The sequence below is a fragment of the Mus musculus genome, chromosome 13 (assembly GCF_000001635.26).
Source record: "Mus musculus strain C57BL/6J chromosome 13, GRCm38.p6 C57BL/6J".
NCBI classification, from domain to species: domain Eukaryota; kingdom Metazoa; phylum Chordata; class Mammalia; order Rodentia; family Muridae; genus Mus; species Mus musculus.
In genome coordinates, this window is record NC_000079.6 from 40,053,654 (window position 1) to 40,074,886 (window position 21,233).

General features: G+C 38.1%; 1 protein-coding gene across 1 annotated transcript in view; it reads right to left on the minus strand.

Annotated features, from left to right (window-relative positions):
• Positions 1 to 21,233, minus strand: part of Ofcc1 (orofacial cleft 1 candidate 1) — a 286,130-nt gene that overhangs the window by 51,772 nt on the left and 213,125 nt on the right. Inside the window, exon 16 of the mRNA NM_172143.2 lies at positions 18,996 to 19,155. Within this exon, the coding sequence (NP_742155.2) occupies positions 18,996 to 19,155 (160 nt within the window). The remainder of the gene's footprint in view (positions 1 to 18,995; positions 19,156 to 21,233) is intronic.

Here is a 21,233-nt window from a genome sequence, read left to right on the forward strand (position 1 = left end):
CAATATTTTTGTATCTATTGAGGCCTGTTTTGTGACCAATTATATGGTCAATTTTGGAGAAGGTCCCGTGAGGTGCTGAGAAGAAGGTATATCCTTTTGTTTTAGGATAAAATGTTCTGTAGATATCTGTCAGGTCCATTTGTTTCATAACTTCTGTTAGTTTCACTGTGTCCCTGTTTAGTTTCTGTTTCCACGATCTGTCCTTTGAAGAAAGTGGTGTGTTGAAGTCTCCCACTATTATTGTGTGAGGTGCAATGTATGCTTTGAGCTTTACTAAAGTGTCTCTAATGAATGTGGCTGCCCTTGCATTTGGTGCGTAGATATTCAGAATTGAGAGTTCCTCTTGGAGGATTTTACCTTTGATGAGTATGAAGTGTCCCTCCTTGTCTTTTTTGATAACTTTGGGTTGGAAGTCGATTTTATCCGATATTAAAATGGCTACTCCAGCTTGTTTCTTCAGTCCATTTGCTTGGAAAATTGTTTTCCAGCCTTTCACTCTGAGGTAGTGTCTGTCTTTTTCCCTGAGATGGGTTTCCTGTAAGCAGCAGAATGTTGGGTCCTGTTTGTGTAGCCAGTCTGTTAGTCTATGTCTTTTTATTGGGGAATTGAGTCCATTGATATTAAGAGATATTAAGGAAAAGTAATTGTTGCTCCCTTTTATTTTTGTTGTTAGAGTTGGCATTCTGTTCTTGTGGCTGTCTTCTTTTTGGTTTGTTGAATGATTACTTTCTTGGTTGGTTTAGGGCGTGATTTCCGTCCTTGTATTGCTTCTTTTCTGTTATTATCCTTTGAAGGGCTGGATTCGTGGAAAGATATTGTGTGAATTTGTTTTTGTCGTGGAATACTTTGGTTTCTCCATCTATGGTAATTGAGAGTTTGGCCGGGTATAGTAGCCTGGGCTGGCATTTGTGTTCTCTTAGTGTCTGTATAACATCTGTCCAGGCTCTTCTGGCTTTCATAGTCTCTGGTGAAAAGTCTGGTGTAATTCTGATAGGCCTTCCTTTATATGTTACTTGACCTTTCTCCCTTACTGCTTTTAATATTCTATCTTTATTTAGTGCATTTGTTGTTCTGATTATTATGTGTCGGGAGGAATTTCTTTTCTGGTCCAGTCTATTTGGAGTTCTGTATGCTTCTTGTATGATCATGGGCATCTCTTTTTTTATGTTTGGGAAGTTTTCTTCTATTATTTTGTTGAAGATATTAGCTGGCCCTTTAAGTTGAAAATCTTCATTCTCATCAATTCCTATTATCCGTAGGTTTGGTCTTCTCATTGTGTCCTGGATTACCTGGATGTTTTGAGTTAGGATCCTTTTGCATTTTGTATTTTCTTTGACTGTTGTGTCGATGTTCTCTATGGAATCTTCTGCACCTGAGATTCTCTCTTCCATTTCTTGTATTCTGTTGCTGATGCTCGCATCTATGGTTCCAGATCTCTTTCCTAGGGTTTCTATCTCCAGCGTTGCCTCGCTTTGGGTTTTCTTTATTGTGTCTACTTCCCCTTTTAGTTCTAGTATGGTTTTGTTCATTTCCATCACCTGTTTGGATGTGTTTTCCTGTTTTTCTTTAATGATTTCTACCTGTTTGGCTGTGTTTTCCTGCTTTTCTTTAAGGGCCTGTAACTCTTTAGCAGTGCTCTCCTGTAATTCTTTAAGTGACTTATGAAAGTCCTTCTTGATGTCCTCTATCATCATCATGAGAAATGTTTTTAAATCTGGGTCTAGATTTTCGGTTGTGTTGGGGTGCCCAGGACTAGGTGGGGTGGGAGTGCTGCGTTCTGATGATGGTGAGTGGTCTTGATTTCTGTTAGTAGGATTCTTACATTTGCCTTTCGCCATCTGGTAATCTCTGAAGCTAGCTGTTTTAGTTGTCACTGTTAAGAGCTTGTTCTTCAGGTGACTCTGTTAGCCTCTATGAGCAGACCTGGAGGGTAGCACTCTCCTTAGTTTCAGTGGGCAGAGTATTCTCTGCAGGCAAGCTCTCTTCTTGCAAGGCAGGTACCCAGATATCTGGTGTTCGAACCAGACTCCTGGCAGAAGTTGTGTTCCACTCACTAGAGGTCTTAGGATCACGTGTGGAATCCCGTGTGGGCCCTTGCGGGTGTCAGGCGACTCAGCTGGCAAGGTAGCCCGGGGCTCGAGTGGAGCGGAAGGGGTTTGTGCCCCAGATCAAGCCCGGGTAGCCTGCTTCCCTATGTACCGCAGTCTCAAGTTCCCCGCGATTGGATTGGGGCAGGCGCTGTGTTCCACTCACCAGAGGTCTTAGGGTCCCGTGGGGAGTCCCGTGTGGGCCCTTGCGGGTGTTGGGCAAGACTCTACTGGCAAGGTAGCCCGGGGCTCGAGTCTCGAGTCGAGCGGAAGGGACTTGTGCCCCAGATCAGGCCCGGGTAGCCTGCTGAAAATTTTGACAGTAGATCTTATCAGATGGTCAAACCCTACTCATCCATGACATTTCACTGAAACAATATTGCATTTCTAAATTGATGTAGAATTTTAAAAATCTAAAATGTTAGTCACTTGGCTAATGTTGTCTGGGCAAATACAAGGAGACTTCTAGGTTGAACATCTGACATGGGGCAATACTATTTTAAATGTTCAGGCTTGAGTATGTTTGTGTATGTGTAGGTAAGGCACACACGTGTGTGGGTACATGTATCAATGAGCACACATGAAGACTGTCAGAGGATTCTAGGTGCCCTGCTCTATTCTTCTTTGAGACAAGGTCTCTCACGGGAGTAAGGGTGGTGGACAGGAAACCATAGCAATCCTCCTGCCTCTACCATCCACAGTGGTGGGTTACAGGCTCGTGAAGCCATGACCAGAGCCTTAGTTCCTATGGCTGCATGTGAAGCACTGCTACCCATCGAGACCTCTTTCTACATGACAGGCCATCAGCATTGCTTCTCACTTCCTTAAATTTCACGGTGAAGACAACATGCAATGTAAACTATATATTATTCACTACAATCTATAAAATAGAGGACAGAGCTCGCACTGTATGTACATACATATACATACATGAGTCAAATACTCATAAACATAAAACTACAAGAAAAACTCATCAACATTTTTCTATGCAATTCTGCTGTTTCTTGTGTAAGCTGTCCCTCTCAAATGTAATTTAGGAGATTTTCTTTTTACTTCTTTCTTAGGTATTGTGATATATATGGCAGTCAGGAATGAAACTGTCCAAGAGTTGGGACCTTTATAAAGAAGGGTGAGTAGCTTTCCAAAGACTATTTTCTAATTGAGAAATGCATGACCCCTTACCATAAGGTTTAAGAAAGAGTGTGTTGAGGGGACAAAACAGAGCAGTACAATGTAGCAATGTTTTGGAGAGTCCACTGTGTGACACTGATGACATATACTGTTTTATGTGCACATGTACAAACTGTCTACACTTTCGTCATCTATGAAAGGCATCAGATGATGGAAGGGTGCTCATTTTTAATTAAGCAGGACATAGAGGCAAAGCAAGGAGTTCTTCCACAGAGAAATGTTCCCTGTCATTACCTTCAGCACCCTTGTCATCTGTGGTCTCACCTTGGAGCAGATCGACTACTGCCACCCCACAAGCTGATTCTACATCACAACTCTATATGTATGTAAAAGGTATCGCCCACTAGCGCATAACTTTTTCAATCATAATCCATTGGGAAGCAATACACATTCACTCAGCAGGGGGGTATCTTCCCACCAGAAACAGCAGAATTACATAAAGAAATTTTGATTTATTTATTTTTCTTATAATTTCACTTTTATGTAATGATAATTTGCCTCATGTATATATGTATACCATGTGCATATTTTTAACATCTAAAACATGTATTTGTGCTGGCTAGTTTTATTTCCACTTGACACACACTGTAGTCATCTGAGAAAAAAAAAAACTTGCATAAGATTGGATTCGAAGACTGGAGAGCTAGTGTCTGATTCAGAAGGGTCCAGTTCACTGGAGGTGGTACCACCTCTAGATTGGTTGTCCTGGGTTTTATAACAAAGCAGGCTGAGCAAGCCATGAGTGAGCAGCACCATGGCCTCTGCATCAGCCTGCCTCTAGGTTCCTGCCCTGTTTGAGTTCCTGCCCCAACTTCCTTCAATGCTGAACAGTCACATGGAAGCATAAGCCAAATAAACCCTTTCCCCCAAGTCACTTCTTGTCATGATGTTTCATCACAGCAAAATTAATCCCACTGAAACAATATTTATACCTCCTTTGATGTGTCTATGAACATAAATGAGCTTGTCTATTTGCAGTCAGATGACCATAAATTCATTGGTCCAAAAAGTCATTAATGAATCAGTCTGAGAGGAGACAAAGTTAGACAGACAAGGCTACCATCATTGTGGTGCACTTTCTGAAATATCAGTGCTTGCTAAATCTAGATATTAAATACACTATCTTTTGTTGGTTTTTGAGGCAAGATCCAAGTAGTATAGGCTGGCCTGAAATTCACTATACAATCAAGGCTTGCCTTAAACTCATTTATCTAGGACTCCACCTTCCAACTGCTGGAATTACAGATGTACCTCATCATGCTCAGCTAGAACACAGCTCTCCAAAAGTGCTTCAAATACATTGCTTAACTTTCTTCACCATGCTACTAAATTTAGTGTACTTCTCTCCAAAGTACAGTAGTGTGGACAGGAAAGATAACTCAGAGTTTGTTAGCAAGTCTAAAGAGATAGTTAAGAAGGGTCTATGACCTACATGCATTTAAAAAGAACAAACACATGCATGTGAACCTCCACATATAAGCAATTGTATGCATAAGTGTGCACATATGCATGTGCACATGTGTGCACACACACACACATAGTAAATAAATAATAAATGAAAGTTTAAAAATTCAGTAGTAGCAACTCTTCTGGAAGCTGAGAATGAGAAATCCTGGTAAGACACAATCATTTCAGTGCATGAGTAGACTTGGCTAGCATCATCAATGTAAAGTCCTAGAACACGAGAATTATGAATTATACAATTGACTTCTCTCCAGGAGTAAGCAAGAGTTCCTCAGAATGAAGAATTGAAGGCAGAAAGGAAAGAAAGAAGGGGATATAAAGACAGAGAGGCAGGTTAGAAAGAGGGTGTGAATTATTAGCACTATCTAAACCACCAGGTTGACTTTATAAAGCTATAAATTTAGCTAGATCTGGAGGCATATGACTTTCATCCCAGCTCTCTGGGAGCAGGGGCAGGTGGATCTGGGTTATAGGCCAGTCTGGCCTACAAAGCAAGTTCCACGAGAGCCACAGATACATAGAGAAACTCTGTCTCAAGGAAAAAAAGAAAAGAAGAAAAAGATACAAAGATGAAATCACAATACAGTAATTGAAATATTTCTCTAATACTATTCATTCAAGAGTAGGTGGTTGGTTGTCTTTTCCATGAATTCTGCCTACCAAGTAAACATGACATTGGAGATGAGTTCAGTCTACCAGCTAGCAGGACACCTGATGAACTCACAATCCTGGTGCAGTAGTGCAGGAAGCACAAGTGTGGTGTGTGCTGAGCACTGTTGTAAATTATGTGGTGGGCAATCACACATGGCTAATTTTGTGACAGGCTGTGAAGAGCTATGTGAGAGTTTAGTTAAAGTATACTGCTACTTCAGGAGTGCATAAACTCAGGAGGAACAGTTGATCTGTGGAAAGGTTGAAGAAAATAACATCTTCCTTCCAGAATGCCAACAATACTACAATATGCCCCCAAATACAATATGTTGTCATTGTAAGTAAAAACTACAGTTTCCATTATTTGCTAGGAATTTGAATTTATGAAATGTAAACAATGACTCAGAAAGGCAATTTACCAGAAGGGAAGGTGCTGTCTTGCAGTTCATTAAGCCTGATAGGATAGCATAATAAAGTCTACACTTCAGTAAATAAGTTCTGAGGTACAGGGAGGTAGATGATGTTATGGTGGTCAGGAAGAGGGTATGGATTGGCACTATCTTTGGGTAGTGAGAACTGGTAAATTTTGCTTTGCTGAATTCTTTAGAATGAGGCCAGGTCTGTTCTGAGCCCCTGTAATTTCTGAAACATTGATTCTTAAACTGGATTTTAAAAATGCTTTCTCAGCAAGCTCATGTTCTATGACTTTCTATAAAAGTTTCTATTTCTTTGTAATACTTGGGGTGATGAAAATTTCCTAAAATGAGATTATGGTGATGTTTGCTGAACTCTGTAAACATGATAAAAAAAAGTCATTGAATCATTGATTTAAGTAGGTTTATAGCAGAAATATTGTATCTTGATAAAACTATTAAAATTTATTTTATTCATTTTAAAGAATAATATATATTTTAAAAAATAAAATAACATTTATTACTTAATATTTGTTGCTTGAGGATCTGATTGTGATATTTTTAGCTACAGTCTAAGGAATTACTGTTTTAAGAGATATTTAGAGGTTAAGAAATGAAAATATAAATATTATAAGTAGAATACAGATATTATAACTCATGGGCTCTTGATTTGTCCTATGGTAACCAGAAAATTTAATTCAAAATTTATTTTTTGGCATTACATGATGTTAAAATATTATAATTCAAACTATATATATATATATATATATATGTATATATATATATATATATATATATGGTAGACATCAGCTTCTCCATTCTTATTATTTTGGGGAGGTTGGGGCAATGTGTCAAATTGTTGGCTCAAGGTCAAACTCTAGTGTCTTCCTCAGACACTTCTCTATTTTACTTGTTTCTTACTTGTTCAAAAGAGTGTCTCTATTCTAAATCCTTTTTTTTTGTTATTATTTATGTGTCTTATGTATATATAGGACACATGAGTCCAGGTGACCAGAGGAGGGTGCCAGATCCCACCAAACTAGGTGCTGGGAGCTAAACTTGGGCCTTAACTGAAAAGGATATGCTCTCAACAATTGAGCCAGTGCTCTAGATCCTAGAAAAGGTCACTTGCTAACCTGAAGCTCACCAATTAGCTAAGCTGACCAATGAGCTCATGGGATGCCTGTGCCCTACCCCTTCCCAGCACAGGAGTTACAGTTGCTGGCCTTGTGCAGCTGTTACATAGGTGCTGGGGACTTCATGTACTCAAGCTCGTGTGGCAAGCACTTGACCCGCTAAGCTACCCTTTCTCCAACCATACCATCTTCATTCTTGATTAATTGTTTTTTCCCTGTGTAATACTGTGTACAATTTGAAATCTGTGATTGGAGCAACATTACTCAATTAATGGTGCTTAAATTTTCTTGAATTATATGTTGGGTGTGGCAATACCTAGATATCATCATATAAATACGAAAGATGTTTACAAGTTTGGAATGCTGCTAGTTTTGATTGAACAAAAATAACTTATTGACATGACTTCTTTTATCATTAGGACAAATAATAAAATTGTAACTCAATTGTTTTTACATTTTGTGTGTAAATGAGACAATTAGAAGAGACTTGGGAAAGAAATATCAGGGGAAAGAATAAAATCAAATGTGGGAAGGTCATTCATTTTGATAACTGAGAATATATTTTATAAATCATGAAGTATGTACCTACAGCCCTCATAAAACATACTTTTTTCATATAAAAAATATCATCCGTGAGCGAGTATTTAAACCCATGGGACTGATGAGTCATGGGTGTGACCTGACAATGGCAGGCCACAGTGTGAAATTTAGAGCTTTTGCAACAGCTTGCCTGAGAATGGTCCAAGGGATTAGCAGGCAGGCAGGAAGTAGAGATAGAGTCCCTAGGAGTCCAGTCTGGTGAATGTGCTGCCAAGAGTCCAGCAGGCACAGTCACAACAGCTTAGCTGTGCTTCAGGACCTAATTGTGGCATGAACCACAACTGGTGCTGTTGGAGTGGATGATGGAAACGAAGCTGCATCAGCAGGGGACAATGGGAAGGAAGAGAACAAGGGCAAAGAGAAAACAACCAAGCACATCTCACCCTGATACAGTCTGACTGGGTTCTATTACCGACTTACGCAAGACCTGTGTGTCATCAAACTGCATATGATAACCATCAGCACGTATAAGACCCGCTACAAACATGTTGGCCAACCATTCTTACCACACAGGAGCTTTGTGTGATTTTTCTGCCATCCCTGCTGAAGACAGATGACAAGCCAGTCTGTAGCAGATTCTCATGGCTCAAATACCTCCTTGTAAGAATGGCATTTCGAAGAGCTATCTGTATCTGGCTCATTTTCTTCTCCTAAGTAGATGTACCAGAATGGAATGTGAGAGTACCATGCATCCCATGCCCTGCCTGAGGTTTCTTCCTTTCAAAAACTGATTTCCAGGGTCTTTTTTCCCCGAAATTATGGAAACAATACAGTTATCATAAAAGACAGGAATTTTAGAAAAGTAGATAAAGATAACAAGGAAGGATATCAGTTGAAGATATGACCACACAACAAACCTATGGATGATTCTGTAATAAGACAAAATATATGCCTCCTCCTTTTGATTGTTCAAGACTTATTTGCATCTCTGCATTTGTCCTTGAGTAGAATCGTCAGAGTGAAATTACTGTATCAAGTAATAAGACCATTCTTAAAATAGTCATTCTAGAGCTATCTCCAAAGATTTACTGCCTTACGTTCTATTAGAGTATAGATGCTCAAGATAGGAGGGTTGATTTTATGTATCTCAATTATTCCTAACCCCCACTTCCCAGTTATTATTTACTCTTGAATACATTAGAATGAGCTTACTATTGATATGCCACAAGTATTATATCATGTTTCTTCTCCTGTAAAAACCAGTTTTAAAAATTGAAAAATTTCAAAGCATTTATAGGTACTTTTTTTAAAAAATATTTTTTATTATTACATATTTTCCTCAATTACTTTTAGAATGCTATCCCAAAAGTCCCCCATACCCTCCCCCCCCCACTTCCCTACCCACCCATTCCCATTTTTTGGCCCTGGCATTCCCCTGTACTGGGGCATATAAAGTTTGCGTGTCCAATTGGCCTCTCTTTCCAGTGATGGCCGACTAGGCCATCTTTTGATACATATGCAGCTAGATTCAAGAGCTCCGGGGTACTGGTTAGTTCATAATGTTGTTGCACCTACAGAGTTGCAGATCTCTTTAGCTCCTTGGATACTTTCTCTAGCTCCTCCATTGGGGGCCCTGTGATCCATCCAATAGTTGACTGTGAGCATCCACTTCTGTGTTTGCTAGGCCCCAGCCTAGTCTCACAAGGGACAGCTATATCACAGTCCTTGCAACAAAGGCTTGCTAGTGTATGCAATGGTGTCATCGTTTGGAGGCTAATTATGGGATGGATCCCTGGATATGGCAGTCTCTAGATGGTCCATCCTTTTGTCTCAGCTCCAAACTTTGTCTCTGTAACTCCTTCTATGGGTGATTGTTTCCAATTCTAAGAAGGAGCAAAGTGTCCACACTTTGGTCTTCGTTCTTCTTCAGTTTCATGTGTTTTGCATCTTGTACCTTATATCTCGCTATACTAAGTTTCTGGGCTAATATCCACTTATCAGTGAGTACATATCATTTGAGTTCTTTTGTGATTGTGTTACCTCACTCAGGTTGATGCCCTCCAGGTCCATCCATTTGCGTAGGAATTTCATAAATTCATTCTTTTTAATAGCTGAGCAGTACTCCATTGTGTAAATGTACCACATTTTTTGTATCCATTCCTCTGTTGAGGGGAATCTGGGTTCTTTCCAGCTTCTGGCTATTATAAATAAGGCTGCCATTAGAACATGAGGTTGTCTTCTCTTACTTGCCTTCATATTGAACAAAATTGTTTATTTTATTAAAAGGTGGTCAAAAAATGCATGGGGGAAATGAATGAAGAGTTGAAAGAAAAACATTAATGTCTGTGAGTCTCAGGTTTTTGTCTGTAAAGTGGGTTTATCTGTAATGTGAAACACATATATTTGCTTTAATAATTAAATGAATCAACACATAAATGGCCTACAAATTGTTTCTATAGTTCTCACACAGTGGCCATAAAGATACATTATTTACTTTCCTTCAGCCCTTGACCTAAATGTCAAAGAGAAAACATCAGTTGAAACAATTTCTCTTCGCAGGTACGGATCTTCTGATGAAGTTTACCTGTACTGAGTTATCCAAGTTTTGTCGTGCTAAAAAAAAATTGTTCAGAGTACCTAACTGTGGGAATTAGATGAGTTAATGTGAACTAAGGTCACAAGAGAGACAAAAAAATTGATAAAGTTACATTTCAGCCTCTATAATCTACATGCTTTCAAACCATCTGAAGGGCCTGTTTCTCTTCTGTCTGTAAGACATGAAAAAGTGGTTTTGACCCTTTCTCTTAAAGAACATTGTCTCTCAAAATAAATAAATAAATAAATAAACAAACAAATAAATAAATAAATGGCAGGGATATATATTAATGCTTTATAGTAAATTTCATTTGCTTCTACATAATTATTAAAGGATAAGCAGTTCCTGCATTATTAATGAGAATAAAGAGATGACAATTAAATAACCATTATTAATGACTTGTTCATTAATATTCTAGTAGTTGGCTGTTTGATCGTGAAGAATTAATGTAGGAGAAAAATTCAGTAAATAATAAAATATAAAGCTGAATCTTATGTCTCAGCTAATTAGCAATATATCTCATTCTAGGGCACTCTAAGGAAAAATTTGCATAGTGAATCAGAGAAGTAGTTCAAAGCTAATAGGTGCTGTCTACACACACAGTCCTCACAACCCTGTGTCTCTCTGAGTTCAAGTTTGTTTACTCTTAGAAAAACTTGATTTCCTGTGTCTGAGGAGCATAAGCTTATAAAAAAAAAGATGAAAAGACTGGTATACTTGACTCCAGTAAAGGGATGCTAACAAACTAAGTGTTAATGAATCAAAAACATATGGATTGGACTTCACTTCAAATAGAAATCATTTTAAAATTAAGGGAGAAAGTACTTAGCGGAACGCAATAGATCTTTGTCAATTTTAAAACCCAAACATTTGAGGTGTCTTCAGAAAGTTCTACTTATTCCTTTCTTTGGTTGCTATTTACCATTTCCATTTTATAGAAGACCTCAATCTCTCTATGGCTAAATAGCCTTTCAAAAGCTTAACAATGTATTGGTTCGCTTAAAAACAAACATCCTGGACTTTTAGAGATAAAAAGAAAGGTGTTTCCATTATCCAAGACCACCCAACTGAGAGGGGATATCCCCGTTTGCTGTTTCTTTGCTATGACTTTGAAAATATACAAGTGAATTTGCTGTTGCCACATATCTTCTTAAAAGAGCAATTCTCTTGTGTATTTTCAAAAATGTTGCTAAAACTTAGATTTTTCCCAATTAGTTGAGTTACTGTCAACCTCTTGATTGTAGAAAAACTTAAATTTTTTTGTATTGGAATCATAGTCTACAGTTGCATAAAACATTTGGCAGCCACCCTTATGGTGATATAAAATTAGGAAGAATGGACAACTCAGGATAGATACAGGATACTGACTGTGTACTTAATTCCTCAACAGAAAGGATTGTGGCTGAGATCATTTGGGAATATCCATAAGCTGTGCTCAATACAACATGTTCTCTCTTAGGATAATCCAGTGACTGGTGGATCAACAGCCTTTTGACAAACTGAAGGACATGCTCACATGAAAATACTAAAGAGTCCCATGCTCCTATTACAGGGCCCTCATTATAATGTCTAGGGTTAGATCTATGATTCTAAACAATCCATGTATTGTTTGGCCACCTTGACCTTTATGTTGTTTAATTCTAAAAGAGGTAGATTCCTGAAACCCACTTTGTATATACCCAACAACCTATTTGTGCATCAACCAGAAAGAGTCAGAGGGCCTTTTATTGTTTGTTTGTTTATTTTTTATTTTTATTATATACTCTTATTTTTTAATTATGAGTTTAGACGTGAGGAGTACTGTGCTCATGTAAGTGGAGATGTCCTCAGATTTCAGAAGAAAACATTCTTGTCCCTAAATCTGACGTCACAGATAGTTGTTCGGGAGTTATAAGAACTGAACTCAGATGTTTTGGAAAAGCAGGGAGTGCTCATAACCATCAGCAATCTCCCTAGCCATTCTGGGTTGTTACTATAGAAATTTGCATGGAACTATCTTATGAAATTACCATATGAGGTAGCTACAACACTCCTGTGTATATACCCACAGGATTCTAAATCCTATTATAGAAGAAACTTATATCTGTATATTTGCTGACAATAGGCAAGTTATGGGATAAGACTAGATGCGCACCATCAGGAAAGTAGATGAAGACAATGTGATACATATGAACTCATGCACAAACACATGCATAGAGTTTTCAGCCACAGGAGGAACAAAATTATGTCACTGAAAATGAATACAACTGGAGATTACCATATTAAAGCTACATATTCCTAGAACGATATATATTGCATGTTTTCCTTATTTACAATCCTAGATTTGAGTGTTCATTTTGTTTGTGTGTGTGTGTAAGAGAGAGAGAGAGAGAGACAGAGAGACAGAGACAGAGACAGAGAGACAGAGAGACAGAGACAGAAAGAGACAGACACAGAGAGAGAATATACACATATGCATGTATGGGATGTAAAAGTATAAACAAGATTGTCCTGAGGTCTGATGTTGAATTACATGTGCTGGAAGGAAGAAAAAAAAGAGAGTCCGAGATGAATGTGACCCAAGTATGTGGACACTTGTACAAGCTGTCTTTGTGGAACCATCCTTCCATATAATGAATATGCTCCAATAAAACGTTTCCATTAAAAAGTCAATCTTCTCTATTTTGTAGGCATTATTCTTCCAACTACTCTTTTGAATTCAGTCTTATACTAGGCTTCCATTTCCACCATCTCGCTGATTCAAATTCCCTGCTCTCATTTTCGACATTTTACTTCTCCTCATTCATTTTCAAGTCCCTGTCAAGCTACTGAAATGCTCAAAGGTCCACCCATCTGCTTCAGGTCTCCTCCATAAGGACCACTCAGTGGCATATAAAACAACTGAAACTGTAATTGCGTGAGCAGGTCAACATTAAACTAATTTATTTCACTGATGTAAAAATGATACATCCTTAAGTTAAGCAATTTATACAGAACAGTGCAAAGATAGCCCAGAGCTCTACATACATGAGTTAGGTCTTTGCATTAACACTCTCAATGACTTTGTGCAGTCTGTGGAAAAAATACAGACCCATAATTAGGCAATTTTATGTTCTCAATCTGGTATTTGACACTGTTCTATCCATTGTTGTAGTTAAGGGAGAAAAAGACTTCCAGTGTCCAAATTTGCCTTCCTATTACTATTCCACCACTTTATTTGTTCCTTTCTTTTACACAGAAAAACCTTAGTATCCCCACTCCTGGTACTCATCTGCAACTCCCCTACTCCCCTACCATGTCATCTTGTCATCTTGTCTTTAACATTGCCAAGCAGAGCATCACAGACCAAAGCATTCTGCTCATCTTGACTTCAAATTCCAGCTAAAGATGAACTCTGCCTCTATTCAAGCACCCCCAGTCTGCTTGCATGTGCGTGCAGTTTATTTGTAAACACTGTTGTTTGGCTTTTCCGTACACTACATTACTAAACAAGCATGTGGTTTATTTCTTTTATTTCATTTTGTTAAAACATTATTTGTACATAACTTTCTTAGTAACTTTGTTACATAATGAACTAATGTTGTTAATCCATTGTTTTTATTGCTCTGGTGCACAGGAGAAGTGGGTCAGTAACAACGCCTGAATGAGTGAGCTTGTTGCTACATACCTGTTTCCCTGTTCACATTCATCTGAGCAGAAGGTTAGATTCCTTAGAAGACCTTTTGTACTTTCACACAGTCACCTGCAAACAATGACACTAACATTCACCAACCAAAATAATCACCTTCATCAACTGCCTGTGGCTGTGTGTGACGAATATAGACACTGAGAAATGGACGTTTTGGATTGCATGCTTTCCAATTGGTCTTGCGGAGATCTCTAAATTTTGCACATTATTGTCCAATAAAATACTGCTGCCTCTCACCTTCCTTTCCAGCTAATACTTTGCTTCGTTTTGTAATGAGCTCCAGTAGCCTATGTTAAAGTGGTAGTTTCTTTAAGAAAATAATTACAATGTAAATGAGTCCTCGGCAAATAGTAAGGCCCATTTGGAATTGAATGCCTAGGTATTGAAGCTTTCCTTCCTGATACATTTAAGATCGTTACATAAGTTTAACCATAGCTATTCAATCTACAGACCTAGAAATATCATTCTTTCTGCTGCTAATGAAGGTCCTACGGCACAAATTTATTAAAGGTATACGTTTGCATGGGATAATAATTGGGTCGATAATATTAAATTCATAGGCTCATTATTTAATTGCAAGGGCAGATTATGAATACAGCTTCTAAAATGTATTTTAATGAAAAACACTACATCCTGACCTAATCATATCAACCTTATGCTATCTAATTAAGGATGCAAAAAAGTCATTAGAGTTGCAAAATATTAGTTCCAGCTCCATCAGGCTGCAAGCTGCCCCTTCATGAATATATATACTTTTTACTCCATGATAAATAGTTAATGAGGTAAAAATGACAAAATTTGCATGTAGGCAAATTAGTTTAACAGAATGATGTCTTTTCTGACTACTGAAAGTGACCTTTCCTTATAAAAAAATGTGTAAAATATTTTGAAATTATCTTCTTGGCTGCCACTGCACAGATGAAAAATTATATGAATGAAAATGTGAAAATTGTAAAATTCAACAATGTTAAGTTCACATCATAGTGTCATGCTTTGTGATTTTGCACTTATCAATTTAATAAAAGGAAATTAAGCCTATTATAAACTGTCCATTTATGGTACAATTTTTTCCAGGACATAAAAAGGAGGGTTGCATTCTTAATAGCACTATGACAAAATTCTCTATCAAATAGGAGAGCGCAAGAATTCTAGGCAACAGTGAAATGGATCCATGGGTAAAGGCACTTGACACCAAGCCTGAAGCCCTGAATTTGTTCCCCATGGAGCCCACATGGTGGACTGAGAGAATCAACTCCTGTAAATTATCCTCTTGACCTATACACGCAAACTGTGGTATGGATATGTATGCTCACAATGAATGAATGAATGAATGAATGAATGTCGAAAATAATTCTAGTTTACACATTTGAAATACTTTTTATATTGAAATCCATCTTCCATTCTTAATTTGCTATTTTAGATTATAAAATAATTGTTCTCAGTTAAACTAGTATTGTATCTTGAGATTAGCATGTCAATTGTTCAAAAGGGCAGGCTTGCTGCCTTGCTGAAAGAGATCAATGAAGCAAACACAAGACAACTTAAGATTCACATGAGCAGTGAATTGTAAGACTTCAAACCACAAATATTCAGGACTCAGGAGACCTAACAAACAAGTCAAAGATAAGTCTATGAATTTATTTTAAAATGTTTAAATATGGTTTTTTGTTGTTATTTTCAGTTATGTGTACGTGTGTGCCTCTGAGGTTATGTAATATGAGTGAAGGTGACTTCAGCAGTGGAGATGCAGATCCCTCTGAGAGAGAGGTAGAGTTAGAGAAGGTTGAGCCAACGGATGTGAGTGTGAAGACTCAAACTTGAATCCCCAGGAAGAATACTACGACCCACTGATCCATTTCTTCAGCCCTACTTTTATTTTAAATTTAAAAAAATACATTTTATTCATGGATGTGAATATGTGTGTGCCTGTATGGACGTGTGTGTCCTATAGCATGCGTGTGTATGTCAGAGAACAACCTGTGGGAGTTGTTTCTCTGCTTTTACAGCATGGGTACCAGGGAACAAACCCAGGCTCTCAGCCTTAAAAGCAAGAGACTTTATTCACTGAGGCATCTCTTGAGAGTGTTTGTGTACTCTTATCTTAACAAGCATACTGCTCTCAATATAGAGTAACAGGTACTCTGTGGGATTTCAAGGTATTTGTAAAACATATTCATATTTCTTACCCTGATGGAGGCTGAGTCAATATGTGTTGTATAGAGAGTTTAATAGATTTTCATATAGACATATGACCCAACTGCAGCTAAATCAAAACCCATTCTACCATCAGTTTGATTAAATTGTTCACCTAAATTACATTTAATCTACTTGATGTTTCTCTGCTCCATTTGAATGTGAATGCAAAAAGTTACTGTCACTCAAAGTTTGAAGTCTCCTCCCAAGTTCTCCTTTTCCTCCAACAGGAATCAGCTAAGTATTTTTTTTTTTCTTCAAGACAGGGTTTCTCTGTATAGCCCTGACTGTCCTGGAACTCACTTTGTAGACCAGGCTGGCCTCGGACTCAGAAATCCACCTGCCTTTGCCTCCCAAGTGCTGGGATTAAAGGCTTGCACCACCACGCCCAGCCGCTAAGTAATTTTATAAGGGACAACATAAACATTAATAATTTTGTAAGTTTCTTCAATATTCCTTCTAGCATTAAAGTTTCAGTCTTCTCATCCTTTTGCTAAACAGAGTTAATAAGTATCACAATAATTATGTTTTTCTCTGTTTTTTTTTTTTTAACTTACAGCTGTTCATATCAGATCATCCTAGTACTCAACTTTGGATAGCTTCCAAGTTTCTAAACTTCCATGTTGTGAAACTTAATAATGAAATAAAATGCTCTTTATAAATACCCTAGGCAGTGTGAAATTATCACAGAGAGGAAGTGCTCTTGAATAATTGATTTCAACTGTTTTGGACCTTTACACATGTTTTGTAAGGCACCGAGAACCTGGGATGAATACACAGTAGACTTAAATCTGTTTTGCTTCAGTAAGAGGACAGTGATCTGAGAAAAGTCAGTTCCCTTGTTAGGTTAACTATAAAGCAGAAGTAAAGACTCATACACCTCACCAGGCAGTGGTGGCGCCCGCCTTTAATCCCAGCACTTGGGAGGCAGAGGCAGGCGGGATTTCTGAGTTCGAGGCCAGCCTGGTCTACAGAGTGAGTTCCAGGACAGCCAGGGCTACATAGAGAAACCATGTCCAAAAAACAAAAACAAAACAAAACATAAAAGACACACACCTGAAGGAAAACAGCTTGCAGTTTCCTAGGCTAACATTTAAATCTCTGTTAAATATGTAGCAGGATAAGGTTCACTATATCCATTCCATGTGTAACAGTACACTCAATTATAGTGAACTGAATGGAAAATGCCCCCATAGGCTCATACATTTGAACACTTGGTCCCCAGTTGAGATGCTGTTTGTGGGTGGTTTTGGAACCTATAGGCGGTGGGGCCTTGCTTGTCACTAGGGATACAGTCTTTCCCATTTCTACTTCTCTCTTACTGTTCTGTGTGTGGTTGAGATGTGATCCTCAAATTACTGCTTTTACTATCATGGACATTTAGCCTTCTGGTATCATAATCCAAAATCAACATTTGAGTTGCCTTTGGTCATGGTATTTTATCACAATAACTAACTAACATGCCAATAGTTCATGAATGTATTAAAACTTATTTAGTACATATGTACTAAAAGACAAATGATATAAAGACTAAGAGATCCCTCTAAATCTACAAGGAAAGCTTAGTTTCAAAGAAAGGGGGGCCCATGAACATTCTCAGGTTGTCAGTAACCTTGGACAGTCAGGTAGGACAGGAAGTTGTAGCCTAAAGAAAACAGTCCTGTCTGGATTAAATCTACAGAGAAGGCCCTTGGAGTAAGACTTGGAGCATGGTGCTCATCATATCATGCACACGAGCTAAGGGATCTCCCTTAAAAGGGAGTGTTTGTGACCTCTCACACACATTTTTAAGAAATTGTTCATACTTTTATGAATAATTTGCATTGTAGAAAAGATGCACGCTGAGGTGAGAAGGGTCAAGATGCAGGAGATGTAACTCAGAAAGTCAGCGAGAAACAGTGAACAGGAAGAAAGGCAAGGTTGCATTTACATGTTAGAAAAATCGTGATAACCAGAGCAGAGAAGGAATCCGCAGTGTGAAAATGGGGCAGCAGCAGGGTGAAATTACAAATAGACATTGCTGTTCTCCGGGTCCTGCAGCTCTGTCTCAGTGGGCATCAGGGCATCTATGTTGTAAAGGAAAATAGATGGGAGAAGAAAATCTCGGCAAGTTCAATGAGATTTGATCAAATAAAAGTCAACAAGATGAAGGCAGATTTGGAAAAGAAACCAACCACACCTCAGCATTCTGGTCGTTTGCACTTCAGAATAGATGAAAATGCTTCCTCCAAAGACCACACGAGTATAATTCCTTTGGTGTCCTGACCCGGGGGGGGGGGGGCATGTTTTAAGGAAAAACAAGTCTGAGATCTATTTGGGTTGAACCACAGTAGTTTATTTTGGGGCTATCCATCTGAAAATATCAAAATAAGCTACTGGCCTATATATTTTGGGACTCAAAAGGGAGGTGTGGCCACATGTGTATATGTGACAGCCTTTAACAGGACGGGCGATACTTTGAAAGCAGTTGATCAAAGAGATGTGAGGAGTAAAAAAACAAACAAGAAAAACAGGTACACAAACTCTGATGATACTAATAGAGATGAAGCCACAGAAGAAAATGTCCAGTGCTACCAAAAAGATTAAAATCATTTGTTTAATGCCTGTTCTGAAAACCTAAGGGAGAAAAAGACTCTAAGGACTCACTAAGAAAGTCAACAAAAGAATACAGGGGGAAATTTATCTCCTTCCTTCTGCCTATTCAAAGCTCTATTGAATCCTACCCCTCAGTTTGTGTGGTGTGTGTGTATGCATTCGCACATGTGCACACACACACATGTGCACATGTGTGAAAATAATAATGTGTACACTAAGAATCACCTCGTTTTGACCAATAAACTGAAACAAGTATAATATCAAATCACAAATCCATAATGTGGTATCAAGCAAGATACTGAACAACTTCCAGAACAGCCTGAGCGAATGCACAGCTTACTGATGCAGGGGATGGAGTTGGGAGTTGGGAGTTGGAAGGCAGGGAGGTGGGGTCGTGGGGGTAGGAGTTGGGGGGGGCAGTTCTTTTGCACAGTCAGTCGGGACAGCTTCACTCTCACTCACCTTCCTTCTCTCACCATGGATCCCTCTCCACTGCTCAGATCTTTTCACGATGTGACTCAGCTCCTGATTGGAAATTTCCAAATCATGTGGTATGAAGAACTTGCCTTCTTCACTGTGGATTCTCTGAAATGCATCTAATACCCAAGAGTCATTGTACAACCTAAGAAAAGAGGATTTCTTAGCTGAGTATTTTCCAAATACTCTTTTTTTTTTATTCTAAAGTAATGAACAAGTTGAATTTTTTTCTAGTCAACAGCTATTGATTTGGCTCATCTATCTCATTCTTTTTCTTATTTGAAATTATTTGATGGTTGAGTTTCCAGAAATAGCTTAAATTTTTTCTCAGCTGCATACTCTAAGCCAACAAATGTAATCTGGGTGTTATGTTATTTCCTACTGACCAGCTTATGATGCCCAACAGACTGCAGAAAATTGAAGAATATTTGGCCACTGATTTTGATTGGACATCTAAATTAGGTAAATATTAGGAATTTTAAATTTGGATTCATTCTTCCCACATAAGTTGATTTTAGAATACTTCCCTCATCTCCATTCTGTTCCCACCTTCCTCATATCCTGTAAATTCCTTGACACTGCCAAGTAACATCTGTAGAGTATTTTTGGCATTAATTAAGTGTTTAAGAACATTCTACATTAAGTAGCCATATGTATGCTATCCCTAATCCACTTTTATTTATTTTAATTTATTTGTTGAAACCCAGAGTAAAAGTGAAACTCTGAAAGAAAGAGCCTGTTTATCCTTCTCCTTTTTGTAATTTTGGCTCTCCTTACATACCAGACCTAGTTTCAATAGAGGTGTGTTGGTAACCTCTAGGCTAGACCAAGGTCCTTCATAGATCAGTGTCAATATACTAACCAAGAGAAGTTTCAAAAGTAACTGTGGTGTGTAATGGACTCTCAAGATATTTAGCAAGCTGTCCTCTGCATTTGAACTACTTGTGAATTTCTGAGATGGTAGATGATCTCCATCTGCTACAAAATAATGAACTTCAGACTGTATGGTATACAGTGGGTATATGTACAAACACATGTCTAAGGCTCATGGAACATTATGAAAGAGGATGCATAAAGATTGTATGAGCCAGAGGACCAAGGTGTCTGTTACAAGATAGTATCTTCTATTTATGTCAGGGAAGCCACACCCATGATATCTCAGTATGTTTGCCTAAACAAGATAAACACAATGAGAAACACAGTTGATATGCCAGTGTTGGTGGGAGATAGTTCACAAGGTTCTACTCCTAAATGAAGAGCTACTGGCAATTAATGGCTGCTGGGAGAGCCAGGATTGGTCTTCAGGGCCAAACCCCTTGGAGCTTATCCAACCTCAAGTGATCAACCCTAAACATATGTACATATGAGCATCAGTAAGTGGAGTCAGGAGTGTGTGTGTGTGTGGGGGGGGGTGTAAATTCATATACAGATATGTATGTAATAGTTATTATTATTGAAGATGCTATAGTTTGAGGGGATTCTCATGAGGAATTGGGGGGTTATGCAAATACAATACTCATGTATGAAATTCTCAAGAAAAATATACCTGGCCGTAGGACAGAAATTATCTTTTGAAGATACCAGTTAGAAAACTGGAAGCATGGTCAGAATAATGAGATTTCCATCTAATTCATTCAGACAATCCATAATAGAATTTATTGACTGTTCATTATAACTTTACTGTATTGTGCTATCCAAGACGCAATTTAATCCTATGTTTTAATTATATGTTAATAGTCTACAATTTTTAAAAAGTTAGGCTTACTCTGAAAAATTAACAGAAATAGAATTTAAAAGAATTAAGTCCAAAGTTTCTTTTGTTCCTTCCTGTTGACTCAAGTTTTATCCCATATTTCCAGGTATGGGAGAACACATGCTTTTAATTCCAGCAATCGGGAGGCAGAAGCTAGGTGATTGTTTGTGAGTTCAAGGCTAGCCTGCTCTACAAAGCAAGTTCCAGGCCAGCTAGGTTACATAATGAAACCCTGTCTTAAACAAACAAACACATATTACTAATAGCTTCATTGAACTACCTCTAACTAGATTCCTCCTAAAATAGTACCAGTGACAAACAAAACAAAACAAAACAAAACAAAACAAAAAACAAAAAAACCCTTGTATTTCTAAATACAACTTTTGAGTTTGTTTTATTTGTCAATGACTTTGAATTCATCACAGGACTGGTTATGTAACCTGATAGCAGTGGGACTATCTATCTACATC